Source organism: Theropithecus gelada, chromosome 2 (genome assembly GCF_003255815.1).
Source record: "Theropithecus gelada isolate Dixy chromosome 2, Tgel_1.0, whole genome shotgun sequence".
Lineage (NCBI taxonomy): Eukaryota > Metazoa > Chordata > Mammalia > Primates > Cercopithecidae > Theropithecus > Theropithecus gelada.
Window position 1 is genome coordinate 71,075,057 of NC_037669.1, and position 20,090 is coordinate 71,095,146.

General features: G+C 37.5%; 2 protein-coding genes across 4 annotated transcripts in view; both read left to right on the top strand.

Moving 5' to 3' along the window:
• TMF1 (TATA element modulatory factor 1) overlaps nucleotides 1-10,864 on the top strand; it is a 31,105-nt gene extending 20,241 nt beyond the window's left edge. For both annotated transcript variants that reach the window (XM_025377925.1, XM_025377926.1), the window contains exons 11-17: nucleotides 2,228-2,420; nucleotides 3,745-3,814; nucleotides 4,048-4,140; nucleotides 5,920-6,021; nucleotides 6,305-6,457; nucleotides 7,825-7,950; nucleotides 8,671-10,864. In XM_025377925.1, the coding sequence (XP_025233710.1) occupies nucleotides 2,228-2,420; nucleotides 3,745-3,814; nucleotides 4,048-4,140; nucleotides 5,920-6,021; nucleotides 6,305-6,457; nucleotides 7,825-7,950; nucleotides 8,671-8,814 (881 nt within the window). In that variant the 3' untranslated portion in view covers nucleotides 8,815-10,864. The remainder of the gene's footprint in view (nucleotides 1-2,227; nucleotides 2,421-3,744; nucleotides 3,815-4,047; nucleotides 4,141-5,919; nucleotides 6,022-6,304; nucleotides 6,458-7,824; nucleotides 7,951-8,670) is intronic.
• Nucleotides 10,865-17,782: 6,918 nt separating this feature from the next.
• The window catches only part of EOGT (EGF domain specific O-linked N-acetylglucosamine transferase), a 39,533-nt gene continuing 37,225 nt past the window's right edge, over nucleotides 17,783-20,090 (top strand). Inside the window, exons 1-2 of one of the 2 annotated variants that reach the window (XM_025377928.1) lie at nucleotides 17,783-18,726; nucleotides 19,483-19,912. The gene's annotated coding sequence lies outside the window, so the exon portion shown is untranslated. The remainder of the gene's footprint in view (nucleotides 18,727-19,482; nucleotides 19,913-20,090) is intronic. The other variant, XM_025377927.1, reaches the window with a different exon arrangement.

Here is a 20,090-nt window from a genome sequence, read left to right on the forward strand (position 1 = left end):
TTCAAATGGTATTCAGTGGACTGTTAGATACCTTTGGGGCTGCTGTCATGGTGAGAGGGAAGCCTGATAAATAAGAGGCTGGGCTTCTCTGGCTGCTTTAATGAAAATAGGGCCTACTTTGTCTATCTTTTTTTATTGGAGTTCCATGAAAGATTTGGTCTAGCAAAAGATTCATCTACTTAAAAAAAAAAAAAAGTACTGAACTAGATAAACTTTCATATATATTTATATTTATAGGTATGAATGTTAGGTCTGTCATTTATCTCTGACAGCTTTTGAGACCAATGTGATATGAAATATGAGACATCTGAAAATGATACCTTTTGAAATAAATATTTAGCAATAAATGAATGCTAGAAACTGGTACTTTTGTGGTTTTTAGACTGAAGTCTGCATACCCTCAGCAATGTGTGGTATTGTGCTAGCATATAGGCAAAGCCACAGGACAAACATAACCAAGGAGTGCTATTAAAAAGACCATAGATATGCTGTGGAGCGGAGTGTAAAATGTAAAATAGAGGTATTACTAGCTCTACTTTGGTGGAGAAAAAATATGATAATTCTTACCTAGGTTAAATCTCAGAATCTTACCAATTGCTCTTTTTTTAATTGAAATTTTTTATTGATATAATATAGATTCATGTGCAGTTATAAGAAATGATACAGAAAGGCCCTTTGTACACATTGCCTAATATCTCCAAGTATTAAAATTTTATAAAATTAACGTATAATATCACAACCATGGTATTGACATTGATACAATCCACTGATTTTATTGAGATTTCCAAAGTTTTATTGGTACTCATTTGTGTGTATGTATGTGTGTGTGTGTATTAAGTTCTGTACAACTTTACCACATATCCATTACCATAGTCAAGATATTGAACAGTTCCAACACTATTGAGTCCTTCCTGTTAGCTTTTTTTTCTTTTTTTCTAAGCTGAAGATAATCACTCTTAATGTTACCCTTTTGGAAACACACCTACCACTCTCTCAACCCTTCCTCCCTTGTCCCAAAACTCTGGCAATCACTCATCTGTCCTCCATTTCTAAAATTCTGTCATTTCAAAAATGTTACATAATAAAATTATACAGTGTATGACATTTTGGGATTGGCTTTTTTCACTCAGTGTAATTCCCAGGAAGAGGTTAACACAGTTGTTTTTGTATCAGTAGTTCAGTCTTTTTATTGCTGAGTGTTATTCCATAATATGTACCACGTTTATTTAACCATTCACTGCACAAAGGACGTCCAGGCTGATTCCAGGCTCTGGCTATTACAGATAAAGCTACTGTGAATATTCACAGACAGGTTTTAATGTGAACCTAAGTTTTCATTTCTCTGGATAAATGCCCAAGTGTGCAATTGCCAGGTCATGTTTAGTGTTTTTAAGAAAATGCCAAACTGTTTCAAAGTGACTGTATAAGAGTAGTCTAGTTTCTTCACATCCTTGCCAACATTTTATGTTGTCCCTGTTTTTTCTTTTAGTTACTCAGATAGCATGTAGTCATATCTCATTATGATTTTAATTTGTATTTCCCTAATGGCTAATGTTATTGAACATCATTTTGTGTCCTTATTTTCCATTTGTATATGCTCTGTGGTGAAATTTCGATGTCTTTTACCCATTTTCTAACTGGATTGTTATATATTCCTGATACTAGTCCTAGATATATTGTTTGCATTTATTTGCTCTCACTCTGTAGCTTGCCTTTTCATCCTCTTTACATAGATTTAAAAGTTGAAAATTTTGAGGAAGTTTGTCAGTTTTTCTTTCTATGACTCTTGCTTTTTGTATCAAATCTGCCTTGCTGTAGATCCTGAAGACTTTCTCCTCTGTTTTTTCCTTAAAGTTTTATAATTTTATGTTTTACATTTAAGTCTATGATCCATTTTGAGTTAATTTTCATAAATGATGTGATGTGTAGGCTTTTTGTTTTTTCGCATATAGATGTCCAGTTGCTCCAGGATCATTTGTTGATCCACTACTCTTTTAATGCATGACTCCATTTTGAAATTAAAATACTTTTGGAAAAGAATGATAAAGCAAATATAAATTAAGATTGGTTCATTTGTCTCAGTAGACAGTCCTGCCTTAGGCAATAAATAGTTATCAGTTTTAAGTGTGGCTACTTGCATCATTAAATGTTTGAAATCAGAATTGACTTGGTAGTTTGGTCTCTGGGCTATATGTGTATGTGATTTTTCTTTCTGTCCTATAATCAGGTGAATCCCAGACCTTGCTGGCAGCAGCAGTTGAAAGAGAACGTGCAGCTACAGAAGAACTTCTTGCTAACAAAATTCAGATGTCTTCCATGGAGTCACAGAATTCTCTCTTAAGACAGGAAAACAGTAGATTTCAAGCCCAGCTAGAATCAGAGAAAAATAGGCTATGTAAGCTGGAGGATGAGAACAATAGGTGAGCATGGTTTCTGAGTGATGTTTGTGGTAGTTCCATGACATCCTAAAGCACTTTTTTAAAGTATGTTGTTGGGCCGGGTGCAGTGGCTCACGCCTGTAATCCCAGCACTTTGGGAGGCCAAGGTGGGCGGATCACTTGAGGTCAGGAGGTGGAGACCAGCCTGGCCAACATGGTGAAACCTAAAAATAAAATTTGCCGGTTGTGGTGGCGTGTGCCTGTAATCCCAGCAACTTGGAGGCTGAGGCATGAAATTGCTTACACTCGGGAGGCGGAAGTTGCAGTGAGCCGAGATCCCGCCACTGCACTCCAGCCTGGGTGACAGAGTGAGACTCGGTCTCAAAAAATAAATAAATAAATAAAATTAAATAACTAAATAAACAAAGTATGTTGTTGGCTTTTAGCTTCAGAGTACCAAGAACTAAAACTAATCAGCTACTTGGGAGGCTGAGGCAGGAGAATCGCTGGAACCTGGGAGGCGGAGGTTGCAGTAAGCAGAGATTGCACCATTGCACCCCAGCCTGGGCAGCAGAGCGAGACTCCGTCTCCAAAAAAAAAAAAAACGTAACAGGATATTATATATTACAGCAAGAAGTTAGTACTGGGCTTCATTGAATGTCATATAGGTTGTTGAGATTGTGTGACATGTTTTGTATTTATTTATTTTTCCAGGGAAAGGATTTGTACCTTTAATCAGATTTTTTAAAGGGGCCTGTAACACCACAAAATAGTTTTGAGACTACTCTTCGGAGTTACTTTTATATTACGAGGGTTTTAGTAGCATAATTTAAGACTTTTCTAAATAAATTTCTGGGTTCTTGGAAACCATGGGCTATAAAATCCATCCATCTGAGATTATATTAAGGTAATGGTTAGTATTTTTTACCCTCTGTGTTCTTCCTTGGAAATTTTACTTTTTAAAAAAGTAGTCAAGTAAAAATGATTTCTAAAGTAAAATGTCTGAACTTTTATAAACATTTTCATAGAACTCCCTAATAGGCTTTGTGGAATCTGAGGATATTATAGGATGATGATACTCAAAATTATTTTTATAAAGTCTCTTTTTAAATGAAATCTTAACCCAGAGCACCAATAAATAAAATGCACAAAAGTGGAGCTTTTTCAGTGGTTTGGTTTCTGAGTGAAACTCAGATGGGATCTGGAATACACTGTTGGAAAATCACTGATGTCAAGCTGGAAATAAAAATGATTTCTCAATATGTAGCTGGAGTTAATAAAGTACAGAGTTTTTAATAGTCTATACTGTCATCTTTTTCATTTTCTGTTTTTTTTTTTATTTTTTTAATTCTCTCTTGTTTAATAGGTACCAGGTTGAATTAGAAAACCTAAAAGATGAATATGTAAGAACACTTGAAGAGACAAGGAAAGAAAAGGTATTTCTCTTCGTGATCACTAACCTCTTAGGGCTTACATTAGAGAATGGTTGGGGATGGCAGCAAACTAATGAGACAACAAGATGAAATGGGTGATGCCACTGCTTTTGGAACTTAGTCTTTAGTAGTAAAACAAATATGAGTTTATACTTTATGCTTCTAACTTTGAGACTGACTTATCATGGTGTGAATTACTGTCACAGAAATTGTCTAACTTTATCTCTCTCCATTAGACACTGTTGAATAGTCAGTTAGAAATGGAAAGAATGAAAGTTGAACAAGAAAGGAAGAAAGCCATTTTTACTCAAGAAGCAATAAAAGAAAAGGTATTGAATTTTGTTTTTGTTTGTTTGTTGTGTAACCATTTAGTAGATGCTGTGATTAATCATTGCTTTTTAATTGTAGCTATGCTTTATAACAAGCTTGTCCAGCCTGTGGCCCTGGTTGGCATGTGGCCCAGGATGATTTTGAATGAAGCCCAACACAAATTCATAAACTTTCTTAAATCATCATGAGATTTTTTTTTTCATGATTTTTTTTTTTTTATTTTTTATTTCATCAGCTATTGTTAGTGTATTTTATGTGTGGCCCAAGACAATTCTTGTTCTTCAAATGAGGCCCAGGGAACCAAAAGATTGGACATCCCTGCTTTATAAGTATCATTTTTTTAATGTCTAAAATCAATATAGTGATGAATTCTAGTATTATAATCAGTGTCCTGCTCAGAGTGGACCCAAAGTAATTTTGAGTTTATCCAAAGAGATCTATGATTTCTAGGACTTGAAATATAAAACCTCTTGCCCTTTTTTTAAAATGAATTTAATCGCCTGTCACTGAAACCAGTGCACCTCATTTGGTCTATAGGCACTTAAGGAGTAAATCTGGCTTGTTTTCTTTCTGGTTAATGAGGGTAATTTTTCTGAAATGAGTTTTCTGAGGCTGGGCATGGTGACTCACATCTGTAATCCCAGCACTTTGAGAGGCTGAGGTGGGTGGATCACTTGAAGCCAAGAATTCAAGACCAGCTGGCCAACATGGTGAAACCCCGTCTCTACTAAAAATACAAAAATTAGCTGGGCATGGTGGCGTGTGCCTGTAATCCCAGCTACTCAGGAGGCAGAGGTGGGAGAATTGCTTGAACCCGGGAGGCGGAGGCTGCAGTGAGCCGAGATCGCATCACTGCACTCCAGCCTGGGCAACAGAGCGAGACTCTTTCTCAAAAAAAAAATATATATATATAAAATAAAATGAATTTTCCGTATTGAAAGAATTACCGTGTACTTGGAGTTAGCATAATATATTTAAACTGCTGACAGGTAAATTTAAATTACCTATTGAATTTATTTGGAGTTTTAAAAACACATTAAAAATAAAATGGATAAGCCAGAAATTTTATGGTTTGTAACACTCATTAGAAATTTTATGTTAAAAAAATAGGTTTAATTGATAGTATATTGTAGAATATGAAACTTAACAGAAACATTCTCATTCCATTATAAAACCCAACAAATTACATTGTTGTAATAAATGGGTCCTGTGATGATCCAAGCAAGTCTATCTACAGTTTTAATTAGTAAATATTGTACTTTTTTTTTTTTTGAGACTGAGTTTTACTCTTGTTGCCCAGACTGGAGTGCAGTGGTGCTATCTTGGCTCACCACAACCTCCACCTCCCGGGTTCAAGCTATTCTTGTGCCTCAGCCTCCCAAGTAGCTGGGATTACAGGCATGCATCACCATGCCCAGCTAATTTTGTATTTGTAGTAGAGATGGGGTTTTTCCATGTCGATCAGGTTGGTCTTGAACTCCCAACCTCAGGTGATCCACCCTCCTTGGCCTCCCAAAGTGCTGGGATAACAGGCATGGGCCACCACGCCTGGCCAAATACTATCTTTCTGATAAGACTTCAGAAGCCATTTTATGGGGAAATTAGAATGAATCTTAAAAAAATTTTTTTTTTCTTCTTTTGATTGTATTGAATTCCTTTGTAGTGTGGCTTTTTTAAAAGACTGAATCTTTGTTCTCGTTAACCCTGGGAAATGTGCTTGCTTTCTCTGCTTATCTCTTTGCTCTTTAATCTGAACAGAATTTTTTTTACTCCCTAAGGAACGCAAGCCATTTTCTGTTTCTAGCACTCCCACCATGTCACGCTCAAGTTCAATAAGTGGTGTTGATATGGCAGGACTACAGACATCTTTTCTGTCTCAGGTGATGTTTTATGTTTTATATGTGCTTAGTTCTTAGAATAATAATAAAGGAAATATGCAAATGGCAATATTGTCTGTCATCATGACCTTGCCATTCTGTAGGCAATTCATCTGAATACTTGTGGAGGAGTGCTAATTGTAGTGAGAGGAAATACATGAATGATTTTCTGCCTTTGAGAAGACATTTAAAGCAAAAATTGACAGAACCATTTTTGTTAGAACCTGGTAATGGAAGACAAGCTATAATAACTGAGTAACTGTGTAAACTTTCTTAATTAACATAGGATGAATCTCATGATCACTCATTTGGACCAATGTCTGTATCAGCAAATGGAAGCAATCTTTATGATGCTGTAAGGATGGGAGCAGGATCAAGCATTATTGAAAACCTACAGTCTCAGCTAAAGCTAAGGGAAGGGGAAATTACTCATTTGCAGGTATTGGAAAAATTAAATTTGCTATAGAAGTAAATGAAGTTTTGAGGCCCAATAAATAGCACCCTTCATTGCCATCTGAATTCTGAGCAAATTGAGAAACAAGATGACGTAGTGGCATGTGAAGCCCAAAATGTATCACATATATCAGTGATAAAGGCTAAAAAGAGAAATTAGCTAAGGATAACAGCCAACTGAACCTGCTGATTGCCAGAATTAGGCAGTTTTGAGTGATCTGTCACAGGAAATACTGGGCTGGAGCAGGCCTCCCATGTGTTACAACCTGCCTACCTAAGACATAAGCATCTAGGAGCAGAGAATGCCTCCTCCTTTCAAGCAGCTGTTTCCCAACAGAATAAAGGGAAGTTGCTGAGCTGTGAATGCCTGTTATATTCAGATTTACCTCTTAGATAAGTTGTGCCAACTACCCCGGGAAGGAAGGGATAAAGGGATGAGATGTTCGAACTGTAACACACTGTACATGGGAGGAAACAACAGGAGTTGTTGAGGGAGCATCCTTCCATCTTACCTTTTTGGCTTTTAAAAAACTTTATGCAGTCAGAAATGTTAAAATGTTTTACAGGTTGAGCTTCCCAGGTCAGAAATCTGAAATGCCCCCAAATCCAAAACTTTGAGTGCTGACATGCTACTCAAAGGAAATGCTCAAATGAGCATTTTGGATTTCCAGATTTGGGATGCTCAACCAGTAAGTACATAATACAATTATTCCATAATCTGAAAAAGAAAAAGAAATTTGAAACATTCCTGGTCTCAAGCATTTTGAATCAGGATACCTTTTTTCAGTGTTAAACACAATACACTCAGAAGTAGGTAAAAATTCAACTCCCATTATATACTTTCAGTTATATGAAAATATTACTCTATTAAAGAACTTGAATTGGCAAAAAGTAGATCAGACTAATCTTAATCCCAGATGTTTGTATAACCAGTACGCTATACAGGGACCTAATAAATTTCTTTGGTAGTGATGAAAGCTTCTGTCGATACAACCTACACAGGTGGGGCTACATTAAAGTATGTTTTTATTTCTCTGGGTTCTTGTAGTAATTTAGAATAACTGAAATATATGTCATTTCCTTAGATTAGAAAAATATACGGTTGAATATTTTCAAACAAAAAGTTGGATTTTCTTCTTTATCTCTGTTGCATAGTAAATCTTATAAATGGTATATCTCTCAGGAAAGTTGGCACCCTTTTTCTGCCACTGTTCCCTTAAGAAAGAGCTAGCTCAAGGTTGTATGTTGACATATCTATTTCAAAAAAAAAACCCCATTAAATATTTTTATATTAGTGGGAGTATTAAAAAAGATATGTTTTGATTTAAACTATTTTGTGGTAATGCTTCTCAGCTAGAAATTGGCAATCTAGAAAAAACTCGATCAATAATGGCTGAAGAACTAGTTAAATTAACAAATCAAAATGATGAACTTGAAGAGAAGGTGAAGGAGATACCCAAACTTAGAACTCAGCTAAGAGTAAGTATTCTTCACCTAAGGATGAGTCTAAGATATTTTAGTTTATTTACATTAAATCTCATGTTTTTAGTTTATAGTATGTGTTAGTGATTTCTTTGAAAATTAAAGAGTATTAATATTTGAGCAAAGAACTTTAAAAATGAATCTTTTATCTTGCTTGTGTCTTTACATATTCAAAGTAATTTTCACAATCACATTTAGTCCCAGTATAGGAAAAGAACTAGATTTGGCTACGCTTCATTTATAACATTGAACTTTGTATGATCTTAGTAATATTCTATTGATTGATGTTATATGTATCATCACAATTGTCTTATCTGGATGTTAGAAGACACTGTTAAGCCATAAGTGAGAATATGTTTTCTTTTGATCTTTCCTGTGGGCTAAATGCCAGGTAATACTTTCACCACCACGGAACAAAGAGACTAAATTTTATATCAGATGTGCTTACATTAATGGGAGAGAACTCATAAATGGGAAGAATTGTAGATTTAGTGAAGAGAGGGGGTAAAATTGATAGCCTTCTAGCTTGTTTTTTTTCTTTAATTCCTTTTTTTGCTATTTAGTTCAACATTGAAGTGTGAGTTTAATTTTTAAAAGAGATGAGTATATACTTTTATTTAAATTGTAGTGTTTTCATTGTTGACTCCTATGGCAATATAAACATTAAAGATGTTTTGTGTAGTTATTTTAAAAATTGTAAACAAATACATTTTGCAGGATTTGGATCAAAGATACAACACTATTCTGCAGATGTATGGAGAAAAAGCAGAAGAGGCGGAAGAACTTCGATTAGATCTCGAAGATGTAAAAAATATGTATAAAACTCAAATAGATGAACTTTTAAGACAAAGGCTCAGTTAACTTGTGAAAATTGAATTCCCGTCAAACTGAATGTAAACATTTAATATCTAAACATTTAATGTGGACTTCCAATAAATTCTTTTATAGAATTAGAAAATGGGATTTACTGTAGAGCATAAGAATTTTTTTTAAATTGTTTTACACTATATAGTAATATTTACAATTAAATTATTTTGTGCAATATTTGAACTTTATTTTTGAAACTATTCTTTAAAGATTTATTTTTTAAAGCATTCATTTTTTTTTCCCTTGAATAGCAGAGATTTATTACTTTATCCTCATATCAATATGGCTAGGGAAGAAGAGTGGTGTTCATATATGTATTATAGATATACAGCTAGTTGTATCTATAATTTGTAAGTGTTTATATACATATTAAGAACATTTAAAGAGTAATGTTAACATACTGAAACTTTGAAATCTTTCACAATTTAAATTTTCAACATATCTTAATTACTACTCATGAAAATGTACATTGTGTTAAAGTAAAAAATTATTACATCGGTGGTCATTAAATTTTAAACTAATTTTTTTTTTCCTTTAAAAGTAAGAGTAACACTGACACTGTCTGAAATTTAAAGAGTGAATGATTTAAACTTAAAAATAAAATTTTGGTCTGAAATTTTATTTCACCCAGCTTTCACAATTAAGTCTGTATAAAATGTGGTACCTTTTGGTACCTATCCAGAGAAACCTGTACATATTCAATGTTATCTAGATGTGATTAGATAATGGAGAAAATTTATAATGATTTTGCAGTGGCATCAATAACATTTAAATGATTTTGAAGAAGTATTATTTTACTACCCTATAAAATGAATTGAAAATAATAAAGTTCTTAACATAATTTGCTCTTTAAAAATTACCTGTTCATATTTTGTAAACCCATATTTTTAGCACATTAAAAATGAATGTTTGATATTACAGAGTATTCATAACAAAATGGAAAAATTATAGGAATTAACTTAAATTTGACATTTTATAATTCTGTGTGATTTATCATTTTATTTTTTCTTGAAATTTCAAACACAAGGAAGGCATGGAATAGCTTTTAAAAATAGCTATGCTTTCTTCCAAGCGTTATTTTATTCAAAAAGGTAACCAGGCTGTGTTTTAAACCTGTGAAATATTTTGATGCATTTTATTACTGAAAGTTATTTAACTGCCTTTACTTGCACATAAAAACTCTCATTTACGGCTGGGTGTCGTGGCTCACGCCTGTAATCCCAGCACTTTGGGAGGCCAAAGCGGGCGGATCACCTGATGTCAGGAGTTCAAGACCAGCATGACCAACAGTTTGGTGAAACCCCATCTCTACTAAAAATACAAAAATTATCCTGGCGTGGTGGTGTGTGCCTGTGATCCTAGCTACTCGGGAGGCTGAGGCAGGAGAATTGCTTGAACCTGGGAGGTGGAGGTTGCAATGAGCCAAGATTGCGCCACTGCACTCCAGCCTGGGCGACAGAGCAAGACTCCGTCTCAAAAAAAAAATAAAGAAAACTCATTTTTTAGATAAAATTAAAACACTGGTACTTCAGAGTATGAATACAAGTAAGACATCTTGAAGAATTTGGAGTTTTTCAGGGCAATTCAAATGACCTCATTTTTGTTCTTTTTGTATTCCAGACAGTGTTTCTGTCATTGGATCTCTGATTTGTAGCATTAAAAAATATTCTTTCAGTGTGAGCCAGATTCATAAAATTAATTTTCTTCATTTTAGTGGTAAAAAGCAGTCTAATAGCTTTTTGTCAGCTTGATTTTTTGTTTTTTTTTTTTGTAATATTCAAGGGCAGAATGACAGGACAGATAAGCAATAAGAAATGTATAGAATTAGAAAATACAGCAGTTTCCTCTTACCCATGGGACATACGTTCCAAGACCCCCAGTGAATGTCTGAAACCATGGATAGTATAGAACCCTCTATACACTGTTTTTTCCTAAACATATACACCTATGATAAAGTTCTATTTATAAATTAGGGACAGCAAGAGATAATAACAAAATAGAACAGTTATAAAAATTCACTGTAATAAAAGTTATGTAAATGTGATTTCTCTGTCTCTTTCTCTCAAAATATCTTATTGTACTGTACTGACCTGTAATCAAACTGTGGTTGACCATGAGTAACTGAAACCACAGAAAGCAAAGTCGTGGATAAGGGGAGACTATGAAACTTAAGTTACAAAATTCTGTGAAGCATTTGAAACTAGACGTTTCGGAATTATGAAGTAGTCCCTTTAAAGTATCCACTAGTAGAAAAAACTTCATTTGCAGAGAAAAGAGTGCAATAAAACTCTTTCCTAAACCTTTCAATTTTATAATATTAAACATTCTTTTTTAAATCCTTATTAACATTAATAAGATCAATTGGCCGGGCGCAGTGGCTCAAGCCTGTAATCCCAGCACTTTGGGAGGCCGAGGCGGGCGGATCACGAGGTCAGGAGATCGAGACCATCCTGGCTAACTCGGTGAAACCCCGTCTCTACTAAAAAGTAAAAAAAACTAGCCGGGCAAGGTGGCGGGCGCCTGTAGTCCCAGCTACTCGGGAGGCTGAGGCAGGAGAATGGCGGGAACCCGGGAGGCGGAGCTTGCAGTGAGCTGAGATCCGGCTACTGCACTCCAGCCTGGGCGACAGAGCCAGACTCCGTCTCAATAAAAAAAAAAAAAAAAAAAAAAAAAAAGATCAATTCACTGAAAATTTTCAAGTGTTTTCCATTGTATTTTAAAATGACAAACAGCTGTTTAAGTTTCTGGCTACATATTACCATGTATTACTCATTATCTACAAATAAATAGCTGATACTCACACTGATCATATTTTGATTGTTATACACTCGGATCTCTCAATACTTCTGTAAGTTAAAGTGAACTTAAATAGTTTCTTGAAAAACTCCAGTAGGTGGCAGAATACCTATTGAATATTCATTGCTATACTTTGCTGTTTGTCATTAAAACATCTCTACCCATATTCTTGCAAAATAATATTTATATTTTAATGGATAGGAAAATGATTTGCAATTAGATGTTTCCACTCTTGAAAGAAAAAAGCTGCAAATAACATTTTCAATAATATAAAAAGTGAGTAAACAGAGGGAAGGTTGTGTGGTGATTTATAGACAATTAAGCACAGACTGTAGATGTCCTTCCAATTCTTGGGAGGCTAAATTGAGTCTACCATTTCTTACATTTCTTTTACCTCTTTTTTGGGAACTGCCAGTTGTACAGTGTTTAGCATGTGGAATGTACCAAATATATCTATGTTGTGACTTAAGATATTCTAAATGTGGATAACTTCTGACCTAGGAAACATAAAGTTTGCAGTGAAGTAAGTGAAAAGAATGTTCAGGAAATTTTTTTTCGCCATCTCTTCAGTTGGCATTTATTGAGAGTTTTATTTGAATGCTTATTAAAAGTATATGATTTATAGTATTTAGAAAATAGAAGAAAAAAGAAAAGTGTAGATGTTTTATCTTGTTTTAATACTGTATGTGTAGTACATATACATTTATGTTGTAGTGTATCATAATTTTTATATTTTCATTAAAGTGAATCAAAATTTCCCTATTCTAGGTCCATTTTAAACCATGAAAACTTTTATCACATATTTTGTAAAGGGCTAAAAGTATGATTTAAACTACAGATTGACATAATATTTTAATTCTAAATGAAAGATAATGTAAATAAGCATGGATCTGATTGAATAAAGATTTTAAAATAGTAATAGTGTATTTCATTTTTAACAAAATGTATAGTGGTCAATAGTAATGAGTGAGGAGGAATCAATATTGTTTTATGAAAATATAACTTGTTTACATTTGAGATTAATATTTTAAGAAAATGAAGATAAGCCCCAATTTTCTATAAGTTATATTATTAGTATTAAGTGTAGTTTTTTTTTGTTTTTTTTTGGACAGAGTCTCACTCTGTTGCCTGGGCTGGAGTGCAATGGCATAATCTCGGCTTACTGCAACCTCCACCTCCCAAGTTCAAGTGATCCTCCTGCCTTAGCCTCCCAGGTAGCTGGGTTTACAGGTGCACACCAGCACATCCGGCTAATTTTTGTATTTTTAGTAGAGATGTGTTTCACCATGTTGGCCAGGCTGGTTTCGAACTCCTGACCTCAAGTGACCTGCCCACCTTGGCCTCCCAAAGTGCTGGGATTACAGGCATGAGCCACCGCACCTGGCCTGAAGTATAGTTTTTCTGATGAAGATATGTTTTCAGAAAACACAGTTCTAAGAATTTACTTATAACTTGCTGGTAACTACTGTAAGGATAATTTGTGTCCATTTTTAATCTTAAACAGTATCAAGACATTCTTCTAAAAGTCTTCTTATGTTTCTGTATTCAAGTAATAACAGTTAAAATAAGTTATCCTCTATTTCTGAGTTCATATTGCTTGTATTAAGCTCTGTAACCTTTAAAGTACTTTTAATCTGTTGCCTTTATACATATGCATTTTACCTTTCAGCAAATTAAGACCTTTTTGTAAGATAGACTGGAAATTAAATGTGTTTCTTCTTAGTACTTAAATACCTTTTCTCAAAACAAAACAAAAAACTCAAATGCTTCAGTAATTCACAAATATGGTAAAGAGAATTTACTCGTAGAACTTTCTGGAATTCCCGCACTGCCCTACTCCCAAGTAGGCTAAATTTAATATTTAGAATCACAAATAATATTAAACAAGAAGGTAATGGTAGGTTTTTCCGTTTGTTTAATATTAAACATTCTTATTGCTTCTACAGGTATGGACATAGCATGGTAGATAGAGGTATTCCTTCCATTTTTATAAAATGCCATGCCAATTTGTCTCTTTTAAAATTACAGTCTTAATTTTTAAAAATATATGTTGTTCAAAAATCTGTGGTCAGGTTGGTAATAGGAAATATAGTCTTTTCTTCTTTTTTCTTCTTTTGGGAAACATAGTCTTATTTTGTTCCAAGCACTGTGTAAGGAATTCAGTAATGTAGGATTATAATCCCATAATCATTGTTCTGAAATCCACAAAGCTCTAAAAACCACATATATTTTAATACATTTGCTGTTAAATCTACTTTGGTGGTAAAGCCTGCACTGCAGTGACATAGGGCTATGTATAGTCTTTAACTCATTTGGTGTGAATACTCATACATTTTGCTGCAGAAATATTGTGTGATTTTATGGGGTACTCACCCAGGACTCAATGGTGGTATTAAGTTAAACGATGGGCATATCTTTTCTATTTTTTAAAGTTCAGGCACACACAGGGACCCAAGGATTTTGGAAAAGGAGGTGTGTACCCAGACTTTATCATCAAGTCAACCTTTTAAAGTGGATGCTATTATCACCCCCATTTTTAAAAATAAAGATTAATTGCTCAAGGTCATATGGCAAGTAAGTGGCAAAGCTGGGATTCCAATTTGTGCAGTTTGGCTCCAGAGTCCATGTTTTGAATTATTAACTATATGGTGCTACTTTTCCTACTGCTTTTCTGTAAAATCATAAGCATATAGATCAGTTACAGCAAAAATTTATTCATTAAAAATGTCAACACCTTTTAATTGTGGTCTAACAGTTGGATATATCAGAGAACCAGTATACTATATTCTGCTGATATTGTTTAGAATTTACTCATTGTAATTTGTGGGATTTGTCTCAATTTTTTTAAGCAATGCATTCTTCCATCTCTCTCTTTTTCTTCTTGCAATTTCGATGGAGTTTCTTATTTGTAGAAAAATCTAGGTCATTTGTCCTGTAGAGTTTCCCTCCGTCTGGATGTTGATTTCTTACCTTTTGTTAGTGTGTTCTGCCTCCTGTGTTTAAATCTAAAGGCAATTATTTTTCAACAAAAATACTTCATTAGGTGGAAGTATATTCTTCCAGCAGGAGACAGATAATGTCCCATGGTTTTTCAGTTGTGATAAAGAAATCATTGATGATCACTTCTTAAATCTATTAGTTCACAGAGCTTGTGGAGTGGTATTGTCATTTCTTTTTCATTTAGTAGTTGGAATGTTTCCAAAAAAAAATTTACTTCAGTTATTTTGTTACTTGCATCATAATTCATATAGGAAAGACAGTATAAATATTCCTGATTCTTTCCCTTTGTTTACCAGTTTTCACAATAAGAGGTGGTTTCCTTCTATCATTAAAAATGAATGGTGATAACTTTTTGGCTTGCATGTTTGGTTGACTGGTTGTGTCTGATGTAATTATTTAAATTTATCTGTCCTTCATCCAATTAGTTACCTTTATTTATGCTTTAAATTATCCTATCTTTGACTGGTAGGAAGGTTTTCAAGGTGGCTCCTGAGTCCTTTTGATATGACCCTAATAGCCTTTTGATTGCTTTGCTGCTTCCTGGTGTAAGATATTGCAGGCTTATCTTGTACATTTCCTGCTCCAGACCCAAGATCATCCATTGTTCTACAAGTGTTTCTTTTAATGGGAAATGGTTTATAAAGATCACAGTGTGAGCGCAAGGGGGTGCTTCTTTCTACTGGGTAGCTTGTCTCTAGGCCTTTCCAATGGAGCATGTAGGAGAGATGTGTTTTTAAAGATTAACCATACTGTTAATCATACTGAGGCCTCTAAATGAAATTCAGAACTATAGGATGTTTATACAGCCTGATTAAGCTTTCATATCTCTATCTCATGTCAAAAATTTCAGCTTCAAAGGTACCATCATAATTACTTCAACTTGGTGTATCCCACAATACCAATATTGCCACCAACAATTTGGTTACAGAATGCAGTCTACAAGAGTTTTTTTGTACTTTAGTCCTGAGACTACATCCCACTAAGTATATACAAATTAAGTTTTAAAGTCACTTGGGATAGCTCCTCCGGGTATATGCCACAATTGGAAAACATTTAGGTTCATTTAGTTTCATTTTACTTTCAAGGATTGCTTTTTAAAAACAGAATTTTGCTTTATAATGTAACATATTTACATGGCTCCAAAGTCATGTCTTCAGGCCAGGCATGGTGGCTCGTGCCTGTAATCTAAGCAGTTTGGGAGGCCGAAGTGGGCGGATCACTTGAGGTCAGGAGTTCGAGACCAGCCTGGCCAATAAGGTGAAACTCCATCTCTACTAAAAATACAAATATTCCTCAGGCATGATGGCACATGCCTGTAATCACAGTTATTCAGTAGTCTAAGGCAGGAGAATTGCTTGAACCCTGGAGACAGAGGTTGCAGTGAGCCAAGATTGCACCATTGTACTCCAGCCTGGGCAAAAGAATGAGACTCTCTCTGTCTGACACACACACAAATAAACAAAAACCAAAAAACAAAGTCATGTCTTCTTTGTTCCTTATACCCCTCCTCTTCCCTCCTTGCCCATATAGTCATTTTAAATGTTAATCTACTTGTAAAATAATAATTAGTAAACATATATGTGTATACACATGTATACATACATTTTCCTCTTATAAAAATGGTATTTACATATGACATATTCTTTTCCCACTCAATATCCTGTAGTGTATAGAGATATTTCTCAATTCCTTTTTATGCATGCATAGTTTTACACTATGGATAAACCATAGTTTATTCAACCAACCTTCTATCAGTAGACATTTAAATTTTATGTCAACTCAAAGAAAATTTAAATTCTAACATTGATATTTTGGAGAGAAATTCTATTTGAGAATGGCTGTTGCAGTAAGAGAGACTCAATCTCATGTTCAAGTCTGTCATACCTGGTTTCCTGTAAGTCTGAATGACCACTCAATATGTAGCTGTTTAAAATAGCACCATGTAGCTAGGCGTGGTGACTCACACCTGTAATCCCAGCACTTTAGGAGACTGAGACTGGAAGATCACTTAAGGCCAGGAGTTGGAAGTACATGCTAGGAACACAGCAAGAACCTGTTTCTACAAATAATAATAATAAAATAGTACCATGCACACGTCATACTAATTTGAACCGTTTTGTATGTGATAAAAACAGTATGGTAGCAAGCAGGCTGAGGCAGCTTTTTTTTTTTTTTAGACAGGGTCTCACTGTGGCCCAGGCTAGAGTGCAGTGTCTCAATCATGGCTCACTGCAGCCTCAACCTCAGTGGGCTCAAACGATCCTCCTGGGTAGCTGGGACTACTGGCATGAGCCACAGTGCCTGGCTTGAGGAAGCATTTTAAAAAATTACTGTCCTTATTAGTGTGGGATGGGTGAAGTATGCAAAGTATAAAATAATAGAGCAGTAATTCTGTTATAGGAAAGGGGTCCCGATCCAGACCCCAAGAGAGGGTTCTTGGATCTCGAGCAAGAAAGAATTCAGGGCAAAGTGAAAGCAAGTTTATTAAGAAAGTAAAGGAATAAAAGAATGGCTACTCCATAGACAAAGCAGCCCTGAGGGCTGCTGGTTGCCCATTTTTATGGTTATTGCTTGATGATGCTAAATGGGTGGATTATTGATGCCTCCCCCTTTTAAGACCATGTAGGGTAACTTCCTGACACTGCCATGGCATTCGTAAACTGTCATGGCGCTGATGGGAGTGTAGTAGTGAGGACTACCAGAGGTCTCTTTCATGGCCATCTTGGTTTCGGTGGGATTTAGCCGGCTTCTTTACTGCAATCTGTTTTATCAACAAGGTTTTTATGACGTGTATCTTGTGCTGACCTCCTATCTCATCCTGTGACTTAGAATGCCTTAACGGTCTGGGAATGCAGCCCAGTAGGTTTCAACCTCATTTTACTCAGCTCCTATTTAAGATGGAGTTGCTCTGGTTCACATACCTCTGACAGTTCCCTTAGAGGCAAAATCTTTTTAATAAAAAGAATAAATAAATACTGTAAAGTGCTTTAGAATAATGTTTGGCACATGTTAACCACCACATATGTTTTTGCTGTTATTATCTGAAAAAAAAATCCAGATAAGATTCCTAATTTAGCAAGTCACTAATGGAACTTGTAATAATTCTTAAACAACATTACTTTAAAAAATTACGTAAAAAGCATGTAAGCCTTTGGAAACAAACTTGTTTCCTTATGATATTACTTAACTTCTGGTGACTTGATGCATTTGAGCACGTTTATTTTGAAGGCATCACCTTCATATAATCAGTTCAACTTTAGTCATTAATGATCAACTCTACTGTGCTGTAGATGGAATAGTAGGCCTGGGGGAGTTTAGAGGAAAAGACAATGGGGGAATGGGAGTTCAAATAATTATAAATAACCAGTAATAAAGTAAATTAACAAAACCATAAAAATTAAACTCCACAGAGTAGTACTTGAACTTGATGTGTTTACAGATAGGTAAAACTATACTGCTTTTAAAATGTGTGTTCGCTCCAGAGTATCCTCACCATCACAAAGTGTATTCGGTGAACAATGTTCAGTCCTGAAATTTGGAAGTTAGGGGGGCAATTTCTGCCTGAAATAAGACAAAAGTAAAAATCCGCCACAGTGCAAGCAGAAGAGTCAGGTTTTCTACCCACCAGGCCCTAATATCCTCTGAGCGCTTTAACGCTCTCGCTCAAGAAGGCGCCGGCTGCTGCGATGGACGTGGGCGTCCGGCTCCGGCACGTGCCGCGGGTCTTTCCGGCCCTGGTGAGGGAGCTGGCGGACTCGCGCCAACCTTCGCGGGAGAGCGCCACGAAAGGCAGATGGTTCCCTCACTTTGAGCACCTTCCTGCCGCGCTCTCCGGGTCCAGGCCGCTAGCCGGATTGAAGCCGCTCCGCGCGTCGGGCCCCGTGCCCTGGCCCTCCCGGGTGTCGTCCGGTCCTGCCTCTGCGGGGCCCGAGCCCGCCCACGGCGCCGGCTGGCCAAGGTGTCCCAGCTGCTCCTTGGCGCCCCCTGGCCCAGCTCCGGCGCCCGAGGTTTCCGGTGAGCGGCAGTAGCCGGTTATGACGACTCCCTCCTCTGCAACAGCCGCAGTCTCCTCCGCCTCCTCCTCGATAGTCACGGCTGCCGCGGCTCCAGGTGGGACTCGCCCGCAGTCTGCGGAGCCTTCCCCCGCTCTCCTTCCCGCCGCGGCCGCGCTCTGCGCCGCTCCTGCCCCGGGTGGTTCCAGCTCCCGGCGCGGCTTCCCGGAGGGCTATAGCCTGCGCACGCACTTAGCCCGCGCCTTCCCATTCCCTGCGGGCTGGGAGGCGGGCGTCGGAAGCCGATCCTGGCCCTCCCCGGCCCCGGGCGCACGGCCCCTTCCCTGCGTCCGGAGCGCAGGCGGGCCCCGGCCCTAGCCGCGTTGACCAGGTTTCCAGCCGGGGCGGAGCCGCTCCCCGGGGCCCCTCCCAGGCGCGCTGGGGACCCGGGGCGCCGCGGTGCAGGGTGGCCGGCGGCCCCGGGAGATCTCCGCCCCCAAAGCAGCTCCTGGCAGCACCCACGGTCCAGAACCCCAGCGCGTCGTCTCAGCCGCGGCGGGGCGCTCGCCGCTGACCCCTCAGCCCTGGGCCGGGACTGACGTTCAAGCGGACAGCTGGGCTCTCGGGCAGCCGAGCACTTCCTGAGCCCTGCCTGGCACCCGCCGAGAGACTTTTTGGCTCAAGTGGGGGCCAGCCGTTGAGGAGTCATTCGGAGTCTCACGTGTTGAACTTTCCATTTGGCCACTGCCTTCTTTAAACTTTTCCAAGCTTTGTCGCTCTGCAACATTGCCCCATTTCGCCCACTGTGTCAGCCCCAGGTTTTGCCTCCTATCCATCATCTTTCAGATGTTTCCCTTTTTTCCTCCCTCATTAGGCCTGTGGAAATCGAATCAAGGGTTTCTGGAGTGGAGTGAGTCCAGCTGCTTTGAGCTGAAGGAAAAGTAGCCTGGCCACCAAAGCGTCCCTGTGCTGGAGGAGTGCAGCCACCCATCCCCGCGGGCCTTGCAGGAGGACCGACACCAGGAAGGCTTTGTGCCAGGCCCGGCAGCCACCCCGCCCGCCTTATGCAAGTGGGTACATGCCGTCGCCAGAAGCCAGCTTTCTGATCTGCGTCTTTAGATTTTTTCCATCGCCTGAGTTTTACTTCTCAATTGATCGGTGAGTTTAGTGATGGCCAGAGCTCACTGGAGGACAATGGACTTGGATAACAAGGGTCAGGGCTTGGTCATAACAATGACTTTATTACCGGGAAGGACAATTCAAAAAATAGGAAGGCCTGGGAACCCTCAGGCTCGCCACTCTAGGTGGGTAGCACTGTGATTCAGCCAACGGGGATTACTGCTGTGAGAATGGGACAGTTGTTTGCTCCTGAGAATGTTTGATCCATTAACTATCCTGTTGGCCAGTTCCAGTGGATGCCTGTAGAAAGTGGGCCACCTCCTCCTGTTCCCCATTGGAATCTGGTCAGAGTTGCTGTGTTGG